The sequence below is a fragment of the Choloepus didactylus genome, chromosome 20, assembly GCF_015220235.1.
Source record: "Choloepus didactylus isolate mChoDid1 chromosome 20, mChoDid1.pri, whole genome shotgun sequence".
NCBI lineage: Eukaryota > Metazoa > Chordata > Mammalia > Pilosa > Megalonychidae > Choloepus > Choloepus didactylus.
The window spans coordinates 12,127,720-12,147,593 of NC_051326.1; the positions used below are offsets into that span (position 1 = coordinate 12,127,720).

Below are 19,874 nucleotides of genomic sequence, written 5' to 3' on the forward strand. Positions count from 1 at the left end.
TTGAGTATATATCTAGGAGTGGGTAACTGTATGTTTAACTTTATGAGGAAATCCAAACTGTTTTCAAAAGCACCGGCACCAGTTTACATGCCCACTAGCAATGTATGGGGGTTCTGATTTCTCTACATCCTTGACCAACACTTGTTATTGTCCTTTTTAATATAGCCATCCCAGTGGGTGTGAAGTGGTGTCTCTGTGGTTTTGATTTGCATTTCCTTGGTAACTAAAGATGTTGAGCGTCTGTTCATGTGCTTCTTGTCCTTTCCTGTATCTTCTTTGGAAAAATGTTTTTGCACATCCTTTGCCCATTTGAAAAATTGAATTCTTGTTGAGTTGTGAGAGTTCTCACTACATATGGATACAAGATCTTTGTCGCATATATGATTTGCAAATATTTTCTCCCGTTCTGTGGATTGTCTTCACTTTCATGATGGTGTCTTTGAAGGAGAAAAGTGTTTAATTTTGACGAAATCTAATTTATATATTTTTTTCTTTTGTCACCTGTACTTGTGGTAAAGAAACCGTTGTCCCACCCAAGGTTACAAAGATTTGCTCCTAAGTTTTCTTCTAAGAGTTTCATAGTTTTAGCGCTTACATTTAAGTTTCTGATCTATTTAGCGTTAATTTTGTATTTGATGTGACCCCTTTCCTTTTAAGGCATTTCTGGGGAATTGCAGGCACCATTTGTACTTGAATTCTGCTTTCACTCACTGGTCAGATCTTGGTTACCTGGCCATTACCCATCTGTATGGCAGGCTGGAAAATGCCCATTTTAGGCATCCGATATCAAAATTAACAACTTGAAAGCCTACTCAGCCATGATCTTAGTCTGTGAACAAGTCGATTTTATTGCTTCGTTTAAAACTTTTATTTACAACCCCCCCCCCCCCCCCCCATGGCGATCTGGCCGGAGTTGTTAGCTGCGAGCCACAGGTACTAGCAGCCCCGGCCGGCTCCTGCGCGCTGCGCCTTCGCGGACCTGCCCCAAGGAAGAGGGTCCGAGGGACTTGACGGCCTCTCCCACCTCAGCGAATTTGGGCTCTTGGCCCTTTTCCCTTTGGGGAAACGAACCCGCGCTCGGACGGCTTCCCGGTTTCCGGCGGGTGGCCCCGGGGGCCCGGGGCAGCGCCTCTGGCTCCGAGGGACCCGCCCCGCGCCGCGCCCCCTCTGCCCGGGAGCGCAGGCCGTGGGGAGCCGGCCCCCTGCCGCGGCGATAACCCCCAGGGGGAGCGCAGCCCTCGGAGCTGCCGTGCGCCATGGAGGGGGCTCCTGGACGGACCCCGGACGCGGCGGTTGAGGCGCTGCCGCCCGCGGCCGAAGCGCACACGTCGGAGTCCGATTCGGTGAGCGCCGGGGAAGGGCGAGAGGGAGCCGAGGGCGCGGGGCTCCGTGGCGAGTCCGGGTGCGAGTGGTGCCTCCCCGAGAGACCCTGGGGGCATCCGATCACAGCCCTTAGGCTTTTGAACTGCCCGGGGTGGGGTTGCCGAAGGGCTCTGGCTGCTCAGAGCTCCACAGCAGCTCTGCAATCTCCTCCACCTCTGACGGGGTGTGTGGGAGAAGAGCCGATAGGATGAGGACCTGTCCCTGGTCTCCTGGTCCCCGTCCAGCTCTTGTCCTCTGCACCCCAGGCCCCCCAGACAGTCTTCTGAGCCCGGACAGGTAGGGCTTTCCATTGTGAGGAGCGGCCCTCTGGGGACCCTCATTTACCAGTGAAATTCGAAAATTTGGGGTGAGATTAACTGCAAGAAAGAAAACGAACGTATCCAGGGAAATGCCAGCCCTTAACCCAAATACTAGCATTTAATTCTCATTACAACCCTGTGGGAAGTATTTTCCCCATTTTACAAGTAAGGAACCTGAAACTCAGCAAGGTTAAGTAACTTGCCCTAAGTCACACAGCTAGAAATGGCAGGTAGCAGGTTCGTATCCAAGTCTGCCTGACTCTAAAGCTTGTACTCAGTCCACTGAAGGCTTGTGAGTGAGCAGGCTAAACTCTCATTCTCAGGACTTTCAGCTGGAATTTCTTTTTCTATCTTTAGAATGCTTTCTACCTGCAGGAAACTTGCAAGGCACACTAAAAAGAAAAGAGAGTCCCCCTGTGGGGGTGGGGAGGGCTGTCCTGCTGGATTCTGCCTGTTCTTAAAGTTTTCTGGAAGTTGAAACGATACTAAAATGTCAGAAAAGGAGACCACATCCTGCCCTGGGTGTGGTTTGCTCCTAGGGGTAGGAAGAGTGTGCAAAGGGTGAGATAACCCTTATCTGGGCTGACCTGCAAGATCCCAAAGTGGTGAAGCGAAGTGGTGTGGTGTGAGCCTCCTCACTCTCCCTCCTCCCACAGGCATAGAAGGAGAAACAAGAATTCCATTATCTTCAAAGACACAGTGTCTTCCTGGCCATTCATTCCTTCAGCAAATATATGCTGAGAATTTACTGGAGACCAAGCATTGCTCTCAGCTCTGGGGCACTGGGCAGTAAACTGCTGTGGTTCCTGCTCTGAGAAAGGCAGCAAGTAGATGGGACCACAGCAGGCAGACAGCACAATGAAGGAGAAACCCGGGAAGTGAGGGCCGCATCCCTGAGACAAAACCTTTAAAATGAGACCTGAACAAGGAGCCAGCTCTGTGAAGATCGGAGGGAGAACCGTCCAGGCAGAAGGCACTGGAAGGGCCAAGGCCCTGAGGCAGCAGCAGGCTTGGTGGTTGGGGGACAGCACCCCGAAGTGAGGCAGGAGAAGGGGCAGCTGGGCAGCCTCCAATAAGCCAGAGTAAGGACTTTATTCAAACTCTGATGGCAGGCTGTCAGAGGGTTTGAAGCAGAGGGGAGACCTGATCTGATTTACATTATTAAAAGATCCCTGTGGCTGCTGGGCGAGGAATGGGCTTTCAGGAACGACAGCAGTTGCAGGAAGCCACTTAGGAGGCTCTCACTGATCATTAGATTGGCAAATGCAGGAAAGAGGAATCAAGGATGACTTGAGCCCTGGGTGGACAGTGGAGCCATTTAACGCAGTGGGGACACAGGGTGAGGAGGTGGTGTAGACGTCGGGATGGAAATCAGTAGCTGCATCTCGACCTTAACCGAGCTGCACTACCTGCTAGGCATCCATTTGGGGCCATGAGTAGGCAGCTGAATATTCAAGTCTGGAGTTCACTGCGGAGCTTAGGGCTAGTGATATACATTTGGCGGTCAAAACATTACTTTATTTCAGTAAATAGCTCCAAGAAAAAAAAATTATCCGATTTATAATGTTTGCTGATTTGAGTTGTAAATACTCTCAGCATGGCTGATTTCAGGGTGCCACGGGTTCAACACTTGCAAAATTCCTGAACATATAACAGTCAGCTCTCAGAGCCATTGTCTCCTTTGTTCATCAAAAGGACCCTGTGAATTTGGCAGGGATTTTTCCCTTGACAGATGAAGGAAACAAGCCTGAAAGAAATAAGGTGACTGTTCAAGCTCACACAGGGAGTCGGTGGCAAGAAAAGTTCTCGAGCCTGGGTCCCCTGCCCCCTGGTTCGCTCTATCATGCTGACTCAGAAAATTCAAGCAGGCAGGAAGCATGGAGGGGAAATGTAAGGAAGAACTTCCCCCCTGGAAACATTTAGAGGTCATGGTTAAGGATCATTTAGTTTTTGGTCTCACTTCCCTTTAGGATGAGTTGGGGTGAGTTAGGACTGAGACAGTTCTGGAGAAACCCTCAAGAGGTCAGAGGGACCTCAGGATACTAGTGGAAGTCACGAGGCGTGGAGTGCTCTTGTGTCTGTGGTGGGGGCTCAGTTCCTGTGTCTCCCCCAGGTCAGCAGAGACAATCGCCTCTCGTTCTGTACAAAGCTGTGCTATGGTATTGGTGGGGTCCCCAACCAGGTGGCCTCCAGCGCGATAGCCTTTTACCTGCAGCTCTTCCTGCTGGATGTGGCCCAGGTGAGTGGGGCAGTAGCCCAGGGCCCCCTGCTCCCACCTTCCTTCTTCCTTCCACGTCTAGTCCTCCCAGCCCCGGTTGTGCGTCCATTAGCACTTCTCCCCCAAGCCTGACAAAAAGCCAAATGCTCTTGGGGCCAGCCTCCTCAGGGATATTTACTGCATCCCTGTTTGTGGTAGAAAAATGGGAAACAATGTGAATGCCCTACAGAAGCAGTTGAACAAATTATGCCATATTCCCATAGCGGGCTGGTGTGCAGCCATTCAACAGAGTTAGAGCTAGGCCAGTTGACTTGGAGGGCTTTCCGTGCAACAAGGCTGCATGAGAAAAGCTAGTTTTAGGAAAAAGTGCTGTCTTAACAAAACAAAGGCACATCCCACTTATATGTGTGTGTGTGTGTCTATGTATGTATATGTCTGAATGCGATTAAAATCTGAGCATGGAGAAAATTACAGAAGAGTACATGCCAGGCTGTTTCTGTTGGCTACAGGAGGGAATGGTGGGGGCCAGGAGGTAAGCAAAAAAATTTTTTTTAAAAATAAGGTATTCGTGATTTTTTGAAAGTGACACTTGCACATGATCCCACTTACATAAAATTATAAACTGCAAGTGCACATGAAAATGCATGAAAGCACAATCAAAATGCTTCTGGGAGTTGTCTCAGGATGGTGAGATTTCAAAGAGCTTCATATTTTTCTGTACTAAGTGTTTCATAATGAGTGTATTATTTATGTAGTCAGAAAAGTCAATAAAACATTTTCATTGTGGAATGAAAAGTCTGCCTCCGACCACTGGCCCAGCTGCACCCTTCTTGCTCTTCCACCCCCAGCCAAGGGGCCCTCAAATCCTCCCCACACGTGACTGGGCATGAGTGAGAATGGGAATGTGCCTCTGTGCAGCTGTCACCTCCCTCCCTCCCCTCTGGGTTGGTGCCCCGCAGGGAGGCTGGAGGGTCCTGGACACCATGGCCCTGGCGGGTGGGCAGGCCTGGGCACTCTCTCCAACTCTGCTGGGCCTTGACTTTCCCCTCCCCGGTCTATTTCAGATCCCTGCTGCCCAGGTGTCACTTGTTCTGTTTGGAGGGAAGGTGTCTGGGGCAGCTGCGGACCCCGTGGCTGGCTTCTTCATCAACAGAAGCAGGAGGACAGGGGCTAGACGCCTCATGCCCTGGTGAGCATCCCCACGGTCCTGGTGGTCCAGGCACCCGCCCCTGGCCCGAGGTCACTGGGTTTGCCACAGCCCTCTTTCTGGGTAGAAAACCCCATGGATGGTTGGCGGGTAGGACCGAACACCAGGGGACAGGACTGGGGTCAGACAGTCAGCCCTCCAGTTCGGAGACATTCTAGGGGACGCTCCCTCACCAGACAGCACAGGGCTGAGCACAGCCTCCAAGCCTCTCAGGTCTGGCTCGTGTCTTGAAGTGTGGTCAGGGTGGGCTGGAGGCCATGAAAGGTCCCAGAGAGGGGGTGCAACTTGCTTGTCCTCCACTGTCCTCAGTACAAAGAGTGGCACCACCAAGCAGAGTTCTAGCCACCAATGGCCCTCCACTCCCTGCCACCTCCACATACGATCAGCACCCCAGACCTCGACCTCACGTCCCCTCTCCATGGCTCCCACCCTGAGAGCCTCAAGCCCAGGGCTGCAGGAAGGGCAGGGGAGCTTGTGCCCCGAAGGGGTGAGGCTGGTCCCGGCTGGGCCCTTTGAGCCCCCTCTGCCCTGGTGCTCCTGCAGGGTGCTGGGGTGCACGCCCTTCCTCGCCCTGGCCTACTTCTTCCTGTGGTTCCTGCCCCCCTTCACTGCCCTGCACGGCCTCTGGTACGCAACCTTCTACTGCCTGTTCCAGGCCCTGGCCACGGTGAGCAGGCGGCTGCCTTCTGGGCCGGGTCTCTGGCGGGTGGAGGGAGGGAAGGACCCTGGAGAGGGCCCCGTCTCACCCAGTGCCTGGAAATCTGCCCCTAACCCGGGCACCGTGGGCTGGTGGTCCAGGGTGGCCGGGCCTGGCCTCCCCGAGCTGGGGCGCCTGGGGCCGGGCCCAGGCCAGGGGCCCCTCTTAAGCACCGCGCGGCCTTCCCAGGCCTTCCAGGTGCCCTACACGGCGCTCACCATGTTCCTGACGCCCTGCCCCCGGGAGCGGGACTCGGCCACCGCCTACCGTGAGTGCGGGCGCCGAGGGTGGGGGAGCGGCCCGGGCCTGCCGCCCGCGCTCACCCGGCTGTGTCCCCAGGGATGACCATGGAGATGGTGGGGACGCTGGTGGGAGCCGCCGCCCACGGGCTCATCGTGTCGGGGGCCCACAAGCCCGGCCGCTGCCCGGAGGCCGCGCTCCCCGGGCCTGTCGCCGTCGCCCCGGACGCGGTGAGTGTCCCCGGGGGGCGCCGTCTCCGGGGCTCAGCTCAGCCGCGGCGCCTCTCGCTGGACTTGGGGGGGGGCCCAAGTGTGGGACCAGCACGGTTCTCCCGCGTAAACCTGCGGCTTCTCCCCCTGGGTCCTTCTAAACACAGAATGAAAGGCCAGGTCTGCAGGCCGCCTGGGGAGGCTGCACCCCGAGAAGGGGCAGCAGGTGGGGATGGGGGTGCGAAGACCAGGCAGGCCCCCATCAGCAGTTGGAGGACAAACAGCTGTTTTCACCTGCCCAGGTCATCTTCTATTTTCTGTTTCTCCTTTTCCTCGAGCAAATGGCATTGCTGTCCTCCGGGGCCCTGGGCGCCCTCCCTCTGCCAGCCCTCCACTCCACCGCCACCAAGCCCTTCGGGTCACACTCTTCCAGCCACCGGGCCTGGGGGAGCCCTTGGGGAGCCCTCGGTGGCACCGGCTGCCTTCGGCAGCCTTGGACTTCATCTCCAACACACAAATTCACAAGATCTGCAGCCTCTGCCCTGCAGGGGCCTGGCGTTTTCTTTAGATGTGTGTTTATTCCCAGGCCTGCTGCCCCCCAGGACAGAGCCTTGTTTTCTGTACTCTTCTGGGCCATCCTGCAACACACTGCTCAGGCTCCATCCTCCTCCCCACACCCAAACCCTTACCATGGACAGCCAGAGGGCACTCAGTCTTCACGGAAACCTCAGGCTCTCGCGTCCTTAGGCCGAGTCCCTCTGCTCCCATGGGGAGGACCCCTGCCCCATGGGTTGGAGACATCGCCCCCACCCAGTTGTGTCCTGTCCCACAGACACGTCTCTACTGCATTGCAGCCACCGTGGTTGCTGTGACTTACCCGGTGTGCAGCTGCCTGCTCTACCTGGGGGTGAAGAAGCAGCCAGGTATGGAGGGGGAGTGGAGCAGCCCCCCTTGGCGGAGGGTTTTGGTGCCGATGGGCCAGGCTAGGCCGTCACCTTGCTGTGTTGCAGACGCCCCCGCCCCAGCCTCGGGCCCAGGCCTGGGCTTCCTGGCCGGGCTGGGCCGCACGGTCCGGCACCCGCCCTACCTGAAGCTGGTGGTCTCTTTCCTGCTCATCTCAGCAGCGGTTCAGGTACCTCCCGCTGGCCACGCGGCGCCGCACCCTCCCCGTGCAGGTTCAGGGGTCCGTCTCTTGGCACCCCCAACCTGGAGTTAGGCCTGAGTTTTAACAGGAAGGGACGTGTGGCCCAGAGGCTGGTGCTGGGAAGGGAGGACCCCGAGAAGGCTCGTGGGGTCGGCGAAGGGCAGGGCCCAGCACGAGGGAGGACAGCGTCTGGGCTACTTTTCCTCTCACACTGTCTGAAGTTCAGAAAAAGTCCCCCTGAACTTGGCTGTGCAAGGGAAGAGGGTGGAATAGGGGGGTTTTTCTCTGCACTGGGGATACACATCCTTCGCAGGGGAGGGGACTGCACAGTGGCAGCAGCCAGAACATGGGGTCCCAGAGGGCCAGCCTGCAGACCCAGTTCTCGCGCTTGACCTGGAAATTCCCGCCCCTCTTCAGGTGGAGCAGGGCTACCTGGTGCTGTTCTGCACGCACGCCTCCCGACTGCACGGCCACATCCAGGGCCTGGTGCTGACCATCCTGGTGAGCGTGCCGGGCAGCTGGGGGCTGGCTGGGGACAGAAGTGTGACACGTGTGGCCGTGTTCTGGGCCACCTGCCTTCCAGCAGAGGGAGGACTTGGGGCCGGGGCCATAAAAATAAGAGCCACAGGTTTAAACCTGGGCAGGTCAAAGGTAAGGCCAGGAGTACCCCCTCCAAGCCAGGGCTTTGGGATCCCGGCTGAAGGCGTTGGCACCCATGCCCGGCTTGAGGATGCTGTCTGCTCACAGGCATCAGCTGTGCTGAGCACCCCGCCGTGGGAGTGGGTGCTTCAGCGGTTCGGGAAGGAGACATCGGCCTTTGGGATCTTTGTGAGTGAGGCAGGAGGCAGGGCCTGGGGAGGGCGGGCTCGTGGGCCCTGAGCATCCTGGGGCCTCGGGGCTGGGCCCGTTTTCCTCATGTCTTCAAAGCCCAGTTCAGGGCCAGGCCGGTGAGTGGGCAAATGGACATCTGTCTCCCAGGTGATGGTGCCTTTTGTGATCCTGTTGGCCGCCTTGCCCACTCCGCCCGTGGCTTACGCAGTGGCCTTTGGATCTGGCATGAGCATTGCCATATCCCTGCTGCTACCCTGGTATGCTGGGCGAAGGGAAAAGGGTGTCCCCTCCTTCCCGTCAACCTGGTATCACAGGTCCCTGTGCCCAGCCTTTGCACCGGGGCCTCAAGGATGAGTCTGACTTGGTCTCTGCCCCCAGAGTGCTGCCAAGGGCATAAAAGGAGTAACTGTGCACCCCACCCCCTCCAAGGTCTATGCTGCCGGATGTGGTGGACGACTTCCAGCAGCAGCACTGGCACTCGCATGGCCCCGGCCTGGAGACCATCTTCTACTCGTCCTACGTCTTTTTCACCAAGCTTTCGGGTGCAGCTGCCCTGGGCATCTCCACCCTCAGCCTAGAGTGAGTCCCAGGGCTGGGCTCAGGCAGGAGCACAGAGCCCAGTGGGATGGGGGGGAGAGGGCAAAGCTCCCCACCCTAGCCAGTGAGGGGCCATCCATGTAGCAGGAGCCCAAGCCTGCTCCATGGAGAGTCTGGGGCCCCACCTCCTCCAGGCTTGTCTGTGCACATCACGGAAAGGCACCTTTCTTGGGGGCTTCACCTTCTGAACCCCAGCTCCCCTCATTCTCAGAGCTTTCTGGGCTCCTCCCTGGCCAGGCCACCCCTCAACACCCCCGTCCTCTGGAGCCAGGCTGACATGACCAGGAAAGTACAAGTGGCAGAATATTGTGGGGGTGGGGTACAGGGCAGCTGGGCATGGTGAGGCTCTGACGGAGGCTGGTGTGGTGTCCTCCAGGTTCGCAGGGTACAAAGCAGGAGCCTGTGAGCAGGCGGAGGAGGTGGTGGTCACCCTCAAGGTCCTTATCAGCGCTGTGCCCACCTGCATGATCCTCGCCGGCCTCTGCATCCTCATGGTGGGCCCCAAGCCCAAGCGGCCATGCCAGGACGGCTCCCGCCAGCTCAGCCTTCAGAGGTGGGCAGCCCACACATGGGCACACACACTGATGTGTGACAGCCCAAAAGATCGCCTGAAGTATTTAGCCAGTTAATGGTCCCGCCTGTTACAGATACTTCCTTTCCATACTTTCATGCGTTTTCTCCTATCCCTCCAGTCAACCCTCCTTGGTCTCCTTCCCTGGACTCCTCAATGCATGCTGGTAACTGAGGGCTCCCTCCTTGATCCCCTATTCTTAGTGCTCTACACAGCCCCTGGGGGACGGCATCTTCTTGCTTGACCTTAAGTACCCCTTGTGTGCTGGTGGCCCCCCAAGCTGCCCCTCCTCCCAGGACTTCATTCCAGTACTAGAACCACAGCTCGAGCTCACTCAGGGCCATCTCCACCTGATATCCCATAAGCGAGGCCATCCCAACAAGCCCAGAATTCAACCTGCTTCTTCCCCAGGTCGGCTCCTCTAGTGTTCCCCATGGGTGGCACCATCACCCACCTGGGAGTCATCTTCCACCCTTCCCTCCCACAGACTGTTCCAGGCAGCTCTCTGGGCCTTGTCCTTCCCTCCCGAACACTGATCTCACTGCAGCCTCAGCCATCTGGCTTTCCAGGGGGACCCTGAAGGCTGCGGCTGTGTTTTATTCATTGTGTATCTCAAGAGCCTGAGGCCAAGTTGGCACTCACAACATCTCTGCTGCAGCATGGACAAGTCTGGCCCCGCAGCCATTTGCAAGCATGCATGTGTGTTTCTGCAGATGATCAAACACCTACAAATGCATGTGCACATCTCCATAGATAGGGTCACCAGTCCTCTTCTTCAGTGTTGATGGTCCCAGACTCTAGCGGAGTATTCTGAAGTCATGCTTTAACTTCAGGGAATGACAGAGGATGGGGAATGGCTTAAAGGGACTTAAGAGAAACAGGGCTGTAGCTTTACCAACAGGGACTGGGGCAAGAAGAGTTGCTGGGTGAAAAGCAACAGCTCCCTCCTCACCTCATCCTTCTCAGTTTTTCTCTTCCTACAGGAGGACCAGCTACAGCCTCGCTTAAAGTCAGAGACTTCCGCGAGCCATCTTCTGGGCCGGAAGGCTCTCTTTCTTCCCATCCCTTAGCACCCCTCTCTAGGAGTTCAGCACACAACCTGTTTTTCCCCTGTGATATGGAGTCTTGGGTGACGTTTCTGGGACTCCCACCTGGCCATGTCTTGCCCACTGACCGCAGACCATCCCAGATAGGCCTGTGCCTCTGAACACCAGCTTCAGGCAACAGCTGACCCTGAAAGCAACCCAGTAGCAACCATTCCTGGGAAAACGCCAATCCATCCTGGCCAACAGCCTCCCTTGTAGGAACACCAGGCTCCAAAAACTGCTGGGATGGCAAAACTCACCTGACAGAGGCAGTACAGTGGCCCCTTGACCTATCTAGTTGCCTCAAACCTGGGTTTCTTCTTGGATTGTCTCCCATTCACTCCACCACACCTTCCCCACATCCACTGGAAGAGACCTGAAGTTTGCTTGTCGAAGTGGGCAGTGGAACAGAAGGGTTACAGCTTGTGAGTTATTATCAAGTGGGAGAAGTTATTCGAAATTGGATGGAAAGTTTTAACACCAGATATGGATGGGTGTGACTCATAAAAAAAGGTGAACTGAGGTGGCTCCCAGATGCTTCAGATGTGCATGGGTGTATGTTTTGTGTATTCTGTTGGGACTCAGTTTTCCTGGGTGCAGTTTTCAGTGTTCACCTCATCCATCTTATGGATGAAATCGGTGCATGAGCAATAAGAAATCAGAGCATTAGGCTCTGATTGTTCCCTAATTTATAAATCATATTGGAACAAATTTGTACTTTCAAAACAAGCAATGTAACAGAACTGTGTGTGTGTGTATGTTTGTGTAGAGAGAGAGAGAGATCCATAAAGTAATGCCATAAAATATTAACAACTGGGGAATCTGGGTAAAGGGTGTATGGAAGTTCTTTGAACTATGCTTGCAACTTTTCTGGAAGTTTGAAATTATTGCCAAATAAAACAGTTTTGTTTTGTTTTGTTTTGTTTTTTAATCCAAATCAAAAGACACTGTGCCGGATTGGACGCCACGTTCTTTAATGCAGTCATGGGGGCAGATGTGTTAGTGTTGATTAGGTCGGAATCCTTTGAGTGTTTCCACGGAGATATGACTCAATCAACTAGGTGAGACCTTTGATTAGATAGTTTCCATGGAGGTGTTATCCCACCCATTCAGGGTGGGTCTTTATTAAATCACTGGAGTCCTATAAAAAGAGTTCACAGACAGAAAGAGCTCAGAGCAGCTGTGAGTGACATTTTGGAGAACACCATTTTGAAACACAACCTAGGAGCAGGCAGACACCAGCCATGTGCCTTCAGAGCTAACAAAGGTTTTCCAGATGCCAATGGCCTTTCTCCAGTGAAGGTACCCTATTGTTGATGCCTTACATTGGACACTTTATGGCCTTAAGACTGTAACTTTGTAACCAAATAAACCCTCTTTATAAAAGCCAATCCTTTTCTGGTGTTTTGCAAAAGGGCAGCATTAGCAAACTGCAACAGTCACCTTCCTCAGTAAAGCCTTCCCTTTCTTCCCAGCCCCTCTGCTGCCCTTTCCCTGATGTGCCCACAGCACTGTGTTTGGCCTCTGCAATGTCTAGCTCCCTGCTAGAAACTCTGTTGGGGGACAACCTGCTTTTCTTACCAAGAGCGACAGAGTAACTCTCAGGCACAGCACCCTCATCTGCAAAATTAATAAAATACTGACTCTCCTTGGTGCTCCCATAGCATTCTGATGTCTTAATTAATCGAGATTTTTCCATTTTATCTCACTTACTAGACTGTAAACTCCTCAAATTAGAAGTCAGTGAAACTGAAAACAAAGATGCAACAGAGAGGATCAACAGAGCTAAAAACCAATTCTTTGGAAAAGCTATTAAAGTACACAAACTTCTGTTGAGAATAATCAAGAAAAAATAAACACATTAGGAATGGAAAGCAAGACAGAACTACAGATGCTGCAGACGTAAAAATGATTTAAAAAGGATAAACTGTACCAAAATAACTGAAAACGGCAGAGGTGGGAAAATTTCTAGAAAAATATAATTTACCAAAAAAAAGACTATAAGATACAGAAATCTCCAATGATCCTGTAAATATTAAAGGAATTAAACCAGTATTTAAAATATCCACACAAACCAAATGCAAGATCCAAATGGTTTTACCAAGTTCTGTCAGACTTTCAATCAAGGATCATTCCTATCTTCTGCAAACCCTTCCAGGGAATAGAAAAAGAAAGCACCCTCCACAACTCATTATGTCAGGCCAGAATATGCTTCACACCAAAAGTACGTGTTTTAAGTTTCCTTGATGTTCCTCAACAAACATCATGCAAAGGGTCGGCTTAAACAATAAGAGTATTAGCTCACGGTTTCCAGGCTAAGAGAAAGTCCAAACCAAGGCGTCATCAAGGTGATGCCTTCCAGCTGAAGACTGGAGTTCTGGGGCTGGCTGCCGGCAATCCTTGGTCCTGGGCTCCTCTGTTACACGGCAAGGCACATGGTGGCTTCTCCTGACCTCTCTCTGTTCTCTTCTGGGTTCTGCTGAATTTCGGCTTCTGGCTTCCTCTGTGGCTTTCTCTCTCTCTGTCTGAATTTCATTCTGTTTCTAAAGGACTCCAGTAACAGGAATAAGACCCAACCTGACCAAGGTGGGCCACACCTTAACCGAAGGAACCTCAGGAAAAAGGTCCTACTTACAATGAGTTCACACCCACAGGAATGAACTAAGTCTAAGAACATGTTTTTCTGGCGGTACACACAGCTGCAAACCACCACACTGGACAAGGAAAGTAAAAGAAAAGAAGTCTACAAGGCTAATCTTACTCATGAACATAGAAGCAAGAATCATAAACAAGATATTAGTAAACCAAGTCTAGCAATGTATATAAAATAAATACATCATGAACATACTTGGTTTATTCTAAGAATGCAAAGTTTGTTTAACATTAGAAAAATCGAACAAATAAAATCTACCAGCTTCACACATTAATGGAAAATAAAATAATAATCTCAAAAGATACAGAAAACATATTTAATAAAAATCTAACATCCATCCACAATAAAAGTACTGAGCAAACCAAGAAGAAAAGGAAATGTTTAAACCTGAGAAAGGTTTAATATCTATCAAAAACCTATAGTAGACATCATTGTTAATGGTAAAACTTTAGGAACAGTACCTTTCATATCAGGAATACAGCAAAGACGACTACTGTCTTCTGTTCAACACTTTATCAGGTATCTAGCCAGTGCAGTAAGATTATGGTACAAGAATTAAAAAAAAAAACAGAATTGGCATTATTTGTAAATAATTATGACTGCCTACCTAGAGACCCACCATATAAATCAGAATAAGAGAGTACACAGCAAAATGGTTGGCTATAAGATTAACAAAAACTAACTGAATTTTTATACACCAGCAATAGTTATAAAACATAATTTTAAAAGGATATTAACAGTAACAATAAAAAATATACAATACCTAGGAATAAGTCCAAAAGGTGTGGAAAGACTTCTGCGTCTGGCCATGGTGGAGTAGCAGAGTCCAGATTTAGCCTCTTGCCTGAAACAATCCCAAACTGGACAAAGGCCATGACTTTCAAGACACTGGGCATCAGGCAAGGAAGGAGGGATCCCTGGGCGATGAGAAACAAACAAGGTGAGGAGGGCAACGCACCAACTTTCTGCCTCCAGAAAACTTCCACAGTGGAGGCAAGGGAACCCCCTGGAGCCCAGCCCACTCCCCGAGTGGAGAGGAGCTGCATGTGGGGGGACCAGAGCGTGAGGGCTCACAGGACAGAGAGAGCTGCACCGGGAGAGATCAGGGGACCACAGAGGGCCCCTGAAATAGTCACCGGAGTACCGATTAGAAACATAATGCATAAATTTCAATAAAATTAAAAAATGTTTAACAAAACATACCTTAAAGAAAGAGAAAAGATAAGGTATAAATTAGGTGAAGATACTGTCTACACATATTTACAACACTAGACTGTATGAAAAATCCTTGCAATTCAACATGAACGAGAAAAATAGAAGTTTGGGTAAAAGACACAAACAGGTATTTTGCAAAAGAGAAAACTCAAATGGTCAATACACATGTGAAAAAATGCTCAAGCTCACTGGTGGTGTGGAAGTACAAATTAGGACCACAGTGAAATACCATTTAAAACTACTACTAGACTGTCATAAATTAAGCAGCGTGGAGCATGTAAAACAAGAGCTCCGATACCTTGCTTTTGGGAGTGAAAGCTGATATAACCATGTTGGAAAACAATTTGGCATTATCTCATCAATTCCGCTTTTAGGTAAAAGACCTTAGAGAGACTTTTCAAACCCTTGCACCAGGAGACATATACAAGAATATTCAAAGCAATACTGTTTATCATCACAAAAATAAAATCAAGGAAGAATCCAAACACCCATGGCAGGAAAATGGAAAGAGTATGGTAACTACAAAACAGTGAAAATAACATAGCATACGTATAACAGGGAAGAATCTTAGAAACCAGGTTGAATGAAAAAAAATAAAAGTTCCAGAGACTAAATACAATATAACACCATTTTTTAAAGCCCCAAAACAAGCAAAAATAAACATATTGTTTTGGCTAACGTGTATGTGGTGAAACGTTTTTAAAACAGAAAGAAAAGGAATGAAGAAATGTTAATTGTAACAATCGAAAGTCGTTACCTTGGGGTGGAGCTACACAGAAGGGATCAAGGAAGGGCCACAATACAGAGCTTTAGAGGTTTCTTGGAATTTTCTGGTTAAGTTAGGTGGTGGGTGGTTCACTTTATTATTAAGCCTTCCTACACCTTACGTATATTTTAGGTATCAAATAATACCCGTTCAAAATTTAGAATAGTTTCAGTGCAAAATGGGATTTATAAATGCCATTCTTTATGCACAATATTTTCATTAAAACATTAAACAATAACATAAAGAATTTAGTTTTTCTCTCCCTGTCTCCAAAGCCAGTAAACACTGTATTATCTTCCAGTGTTCCAATGAACATAATAGTGGCAGAGGCAAGGAAACATCTTCTGTATGAGAGTTGTCATGGAATCAGATTTGTTATCAAGAAATAATTTATACTCTGGACTGTCCACCAGAAGAGGAAATTCAGAGACAACATATATATATAAAATCAATAGCAGTTCTGCATAAGAGTAATAATCACAAAGAAAATACCACTGAACCAGCCACAACAGCTATTAGTGATTTTATTGACGACTCATCCACAGTCTTTTGACCAGAGAAATGATGATTATAACATACACTTGAGGCACCCACATCCATCCTGCTCAAGGGTCCCCCCACACCCCTTCCTTAGGCATCACAGTAGTCGTGCTTTCATTGTACCCACACGCTTCCTTCCCAAATGGAGTTAGGCCTCAGACTACCCCCAGCTACCTCCCCAAGGCAGCTGAGTACAGACAAGTGGACTCCACCTCCATTATCCCAGCAGCTGTCTAATGCATTTGAACCACAAAATGGGCCTTTGCTTCTTTCCTGTCCCTGCTCCATCCTCATAAACTGTGACAGACAGGAGTCCCCAAGGGTACAAAATATCTTTCCACATAATTCTAAAGGAAAAGAGAAAAAGATGCATGTGTATGTGCTAATGGAGTATCAATGACTGAAATAATTTATCTGCAGATTTGCTCTAACAAGCCACACACTGATCAATTTATTACGTGGCAGTACTTGAAATCTATGTTTCTGTCTGAAGGCACTGGGAAATGATGTCTGTCTGAAGGGAATCAGGGCTCCTTCCACTATCCTAAGCTGGCATTTTGGCTGTTAAGTATAATAAACCAGGACTTACTAGAACTATCTCTGATTAGGTGACATTTCCAACTTTCCGAAATACTTTCTCTCACAGACCTTATGCTGGTTTCTAAGACCCTGAATGAAGGGAAAAGAAAAATATCAAAGTTGAAGTGACAAGTAATTTAACTAAGGGAGCTGACTATTGGGAGGAAAAGATGAAATTTTTATGATCCCCAAACTGAAAACATTTCAGGGAGAAAATTATGAGTGACAACAGCACAAAATCAAACCTTAGGCCTCGTCCGTGCTTGGCATTGGACTGGTAGCATCAGTCCAGGGGTTCAAAGTACTTGACAGACTACCTAACGGACTCACAAAGTGAGTGAAAGAAACCCAGGCCCAATTTTTAGGAATATCTGGTCTTTTGTCAGCTGGAGTTGCATATTGAAGCAAGAGGGTTTGGTTTCAATCCTGAGAGACCCAGCCAACACCAGAACTATGCCCAGTTTCAAGCAGCCCTAGGAACAGAAGTCAACAACCAGTTTTTTGTCTTCTCTGAGTTCTGCTGCTTTTTGCTGGTTTGGGGGGAAAGAAGGATATCCTGGAGCATGTACGCTCTCCAGAACTCCTTCCCCAGATCTTTAAACCAAGACAACGTATAACAATGCTGAGCTGTCGTTACTTCTGTGAGCGGGCCTAAAACAGTTTTAACACAGCTTTTGGCAAGGACACAAAGCCTTAGGGTAACGATAAAACACAATCCATAATATTGCTTCATTCTTGGAATTCTGCCGTTAGACAAGACCACAAAAGTCAAGAATACAAAAAACAAACAAACAAACTACTTTCTAAGTCCCCAAACCAGACTGAGCTCTGCTGCTACTGAACAGGGAGCATCAGCTCTGGAGACAACTAGAAGATCCAGCCATGGCAAGCACTTCACCTCTGCATGACAGTGAGAACCCCAGCTGGTGAGAGAGAGTCCACAGTGCAAAACAGACCTTGTTTTCAATGGTCTTTTCTGAGAGGCTACACAGCAAATATTCTGCAGACAAACACCTGCCACAATGGTTAGAACCACTGAGCAGGATCTAAAATTTGGACGGCAGGGTCTCTAAAGACTTCAAGAGAATGGCCAGGATCCAGACTCTGAGAAGAAGAAGAAGAGTCTGTGAATCCATCTGACCTGGCCCGGCTGCCATCTCTTATGATTATTTCCTGTGTGGCTGTGAAAGTCAACGGGATGAAACCTTCACTGTCAGCAGAGAGGAGGATCCAGAGGGAGTCTGCAAAGTAAAATAAACACAGAGGCAATTTAGGACAGTAGCTTATTCTATAAAGAAAAATATGACTACAAATGTGGTTTTCTGAGGGAAGGGGTACAGGAATTCTTGCTATTGAACCTAATCATCAGAAGACTTTACAGAGAACGGGGAGCTGGAAAGACTATTACTTAGGGTCACATTATATGGCTGGGGGTAAGGGGTTGATAACTCACACCCACCCAAAAGCTGGTCACCGAGGCACAGATACTGGACATACATTTTCACCCAGCTGAGGCATTTATCATTCAGTTATGCAGATGAGCTCGTCTGTGTGTGTATGTGTTCAAGTGTGTACGTGCACATGTTTCAGAGGTTGCATGTGCAGGGTCCCTACCTTACCGCCACGCTGTCAACCAGTTTCTCCAAAAATTGAGATTGGCAACAGCTACTCTAAGGAGGAACATTCTTTATCCTTCAGAGCCACACCAACCTGTAGATACCCAAGGAGGCTGAGCCCAGACGAGAGTGGCCCAGATGCTCCTCGATGGTTTGTTCCAGGGTTAACTGGGGCCACAGCTTAGCAGGTAGATGCCTGGACCTTCTCTGGTTCTTTCAATTCTAATGTGTCTCACCTTGTGACTCTGACATCACTTCTGAAAATCTACACTTCCCAAAAATAACACATAAAATATGCAGAGAGGGTATTTCTTTTAGTATTATTTACAATGGTGAAAAATTGGAAACAACCTAAATGTCAAAGAAAATACAAGGTAAAAGATGGTACACCTCAGAATGGAATATTATCTCTATGCATCCAAAATGACAACTGTGAAGAGCATGCACCATAATAAGAAAAATGCTGATGACACAATGTTAGGGGAACAAATGAAACAAAATTTTACGTTCACTCTGGTGGCTATTGCGAAAACAACGATGTCTAAGAAAACAACCATCGTTCAGTATCTGGTCGCACACAGGCATGACTCAGTCCCCTCCATCTAAGATGCTCCCTATGTTTGCTGCACATTAGAAGGGCAGCTCCTTTAAGAAATACTCGGTTAGGTTTCTGATATTTAGGTTTATTGCAACAGGCATATGTAAGGTTTTTATGTTATTTCCTTGCAACTGCTACATGTTGCTTTAACTCTTTTCTAGTTATTTCATGTGCACATTTAATTTTTCCAGTGAGACTGTAAGTTCCCTAAGTGCAGAATCCATATTTTCCATGTGTTTTTAGCACCTAGAATAGGCCTGGGCATATGGTAGGCATATAATAATACTTGTTAATTATCTAGTGAATCACTGAATGGTTGCTACACTTCATTTTCCTTACCAGTGAAAACTACAAAATACATGAAGGGAGGGGGTGCTGGGAAGGGGAGATTTCTGAATTTAACTTACCATGCAGCATTTCAATAAGAGAGAGGCCAAACGTCTGCTGAACTGTACTGAGCCTTAGTTTGCCATCACATAGAAGCATAACTCTTTTTTCAACAACAGGAACTACATAAGGTCTCTTCAACTATAAAAATAAAAGTTGTTAAACTGATTGCAGAAGCCATGGAGTTAACCTTTCTTAAATAGAAAGTATAAATATTTTTGAAAAATCCCTGTCTACTAACACCATCAACTAGATTTCAATTTTAAATAAGGAGCTTTTAGCTGCATTATTTAACACGACCAAAGGGCCAGAACAAAATGCAATGCCTGATCTGCTTCCCCTGTTGCGCTGCTCTTTCCCCATGGTCATGTCCAAAGGACCCGCGGGAGCTGGCTCTCCTAGGAGCTGACCACAGCCACCCGGAAGACAGCGGCCTGTGGGACACCATCTGTTGCCGAGGAACTATCGCTTGGCTGTTTTAACTATAACTAGGAAACGTCATGCTTCCTTTACTGGGGAAAAAAGATGCCAAGAAATAGTGTCCCTAAGTTGTAGCGTAGCAGAGGATTTGTATAAACAGAATAATCAATCTGTAGTCAAAATTCATTTAGCTTAGAAAAAGTAGAAATGAAAATAAATGATTTTTAAATTTTAAAAAGTCAGATTAAAAATTAAGTCATCTTTTTAGATGGTTTCAAACATCCCTAGAGAAAGAAAATATAAAAATTATAGTTCTAATTTAAGACACATTAAAAGCACAAAAGTATAATCATAGAACACAATAAAAATTGTAACTCCTAATTATATATTATTTGAAACACTATCTTCATATAAGCATTTAACTTATTTTGTTGTCAAATTATCACTACTCATTTTCTGACTGCTGAGAATCATCTTTTCAACTATGAAAGAGAAACAATACTCCATTTATGGTGGAGGATGAACTACTCAAAGATATGTCTATTGATGAGGTTTTAAATCAGGTCACATTAATAAACTAAGAGTCAGAGGCAACTAATCATTTATTTCGACTCTTATG

At 48.9% G+C, this 19,874-nt stretch overlaps 2 protein-coding genes across 13 annotated transcripts in view; one reads left to right on the plus strand and one right to left on the minus strand.

Moving 5' to 3' along the window:
- Positions 1-895: 895 nt before the first annotated feature.
- Positions 896-11,395, plus strand: MFSD2B (major facilitator superfamily domain containing 2B). Of its 7 annotated transcripts, XM_037812955.1 has the most exons (14): positions 896-1,343; positions 3,796-3,921; positions 4,965-5,089; positions 5,651-5,774; positions 5,994-6,072; positions 6,144-6,274; positions 7,086-7,176; positions 7,264-7,385; positions 7,815-7,898; positions 8,145-8,225; positions 8,376-8,485; positions 8,658-8,807; positions 9,202-9,378; positions 10,380-11,395. In XM_037812955.1, the coding sequence occupies exons 1-14, from the start codon at positions 1,257-1,259 to the stop codon at positions 10,402-10,404; spliced, it is 1,512 nt and encodes a 503-aa protein (XP_037668883.1). In that variant the 5' UTR covers positions 896-1,256; the 3' UTR covers positions 10,405-11,395. The 7 variants fall into 7 exon arrangements, 6 of the variants coding, with proteins under 6 accessions (XP_037668883.1, XP_037668884.1, XP_037668885.1 ...); XM_037812956.1 differs by lacking the exon at positions 8,145-8,225; XM_037812957.1 differs by lacking the exons at positions 9,202-9,378; positions 10,380-11,395 and adding an exon at positions 9,037-9,182.
- A 1,523-nt stretch (positions 11,396-12,918) lies between these two features.
- LOC119516697 (WD repeat and coiled coil containing) overlaps positions 12,919-19,874 on the minus strand; it is a 28,245-nt gene continuing 21,289 nt past the window's right edge. For 2 of the 6 annotated variants that reach the window (XM_037813114.1, XM_037813115.1), the window contains exons 3-4: positions 18,856-18,976; positions 15,611-17,475 (exon numbers count right to left, since the gene is read on the minus strand). In XM_037813114.1, coding sequence (XP_037669042.1) covers positions 17,261-17,475; positions 18,856-18,976 — 336 coding nt within the window. In that variant the 3' untranslated portion in view covers positions 15,611-17,260. The other 4 variants (XR_005213352.1, XM_037813116.1, XM_037813117.1 and 1 more) reach the window with 4 other exon arrangements.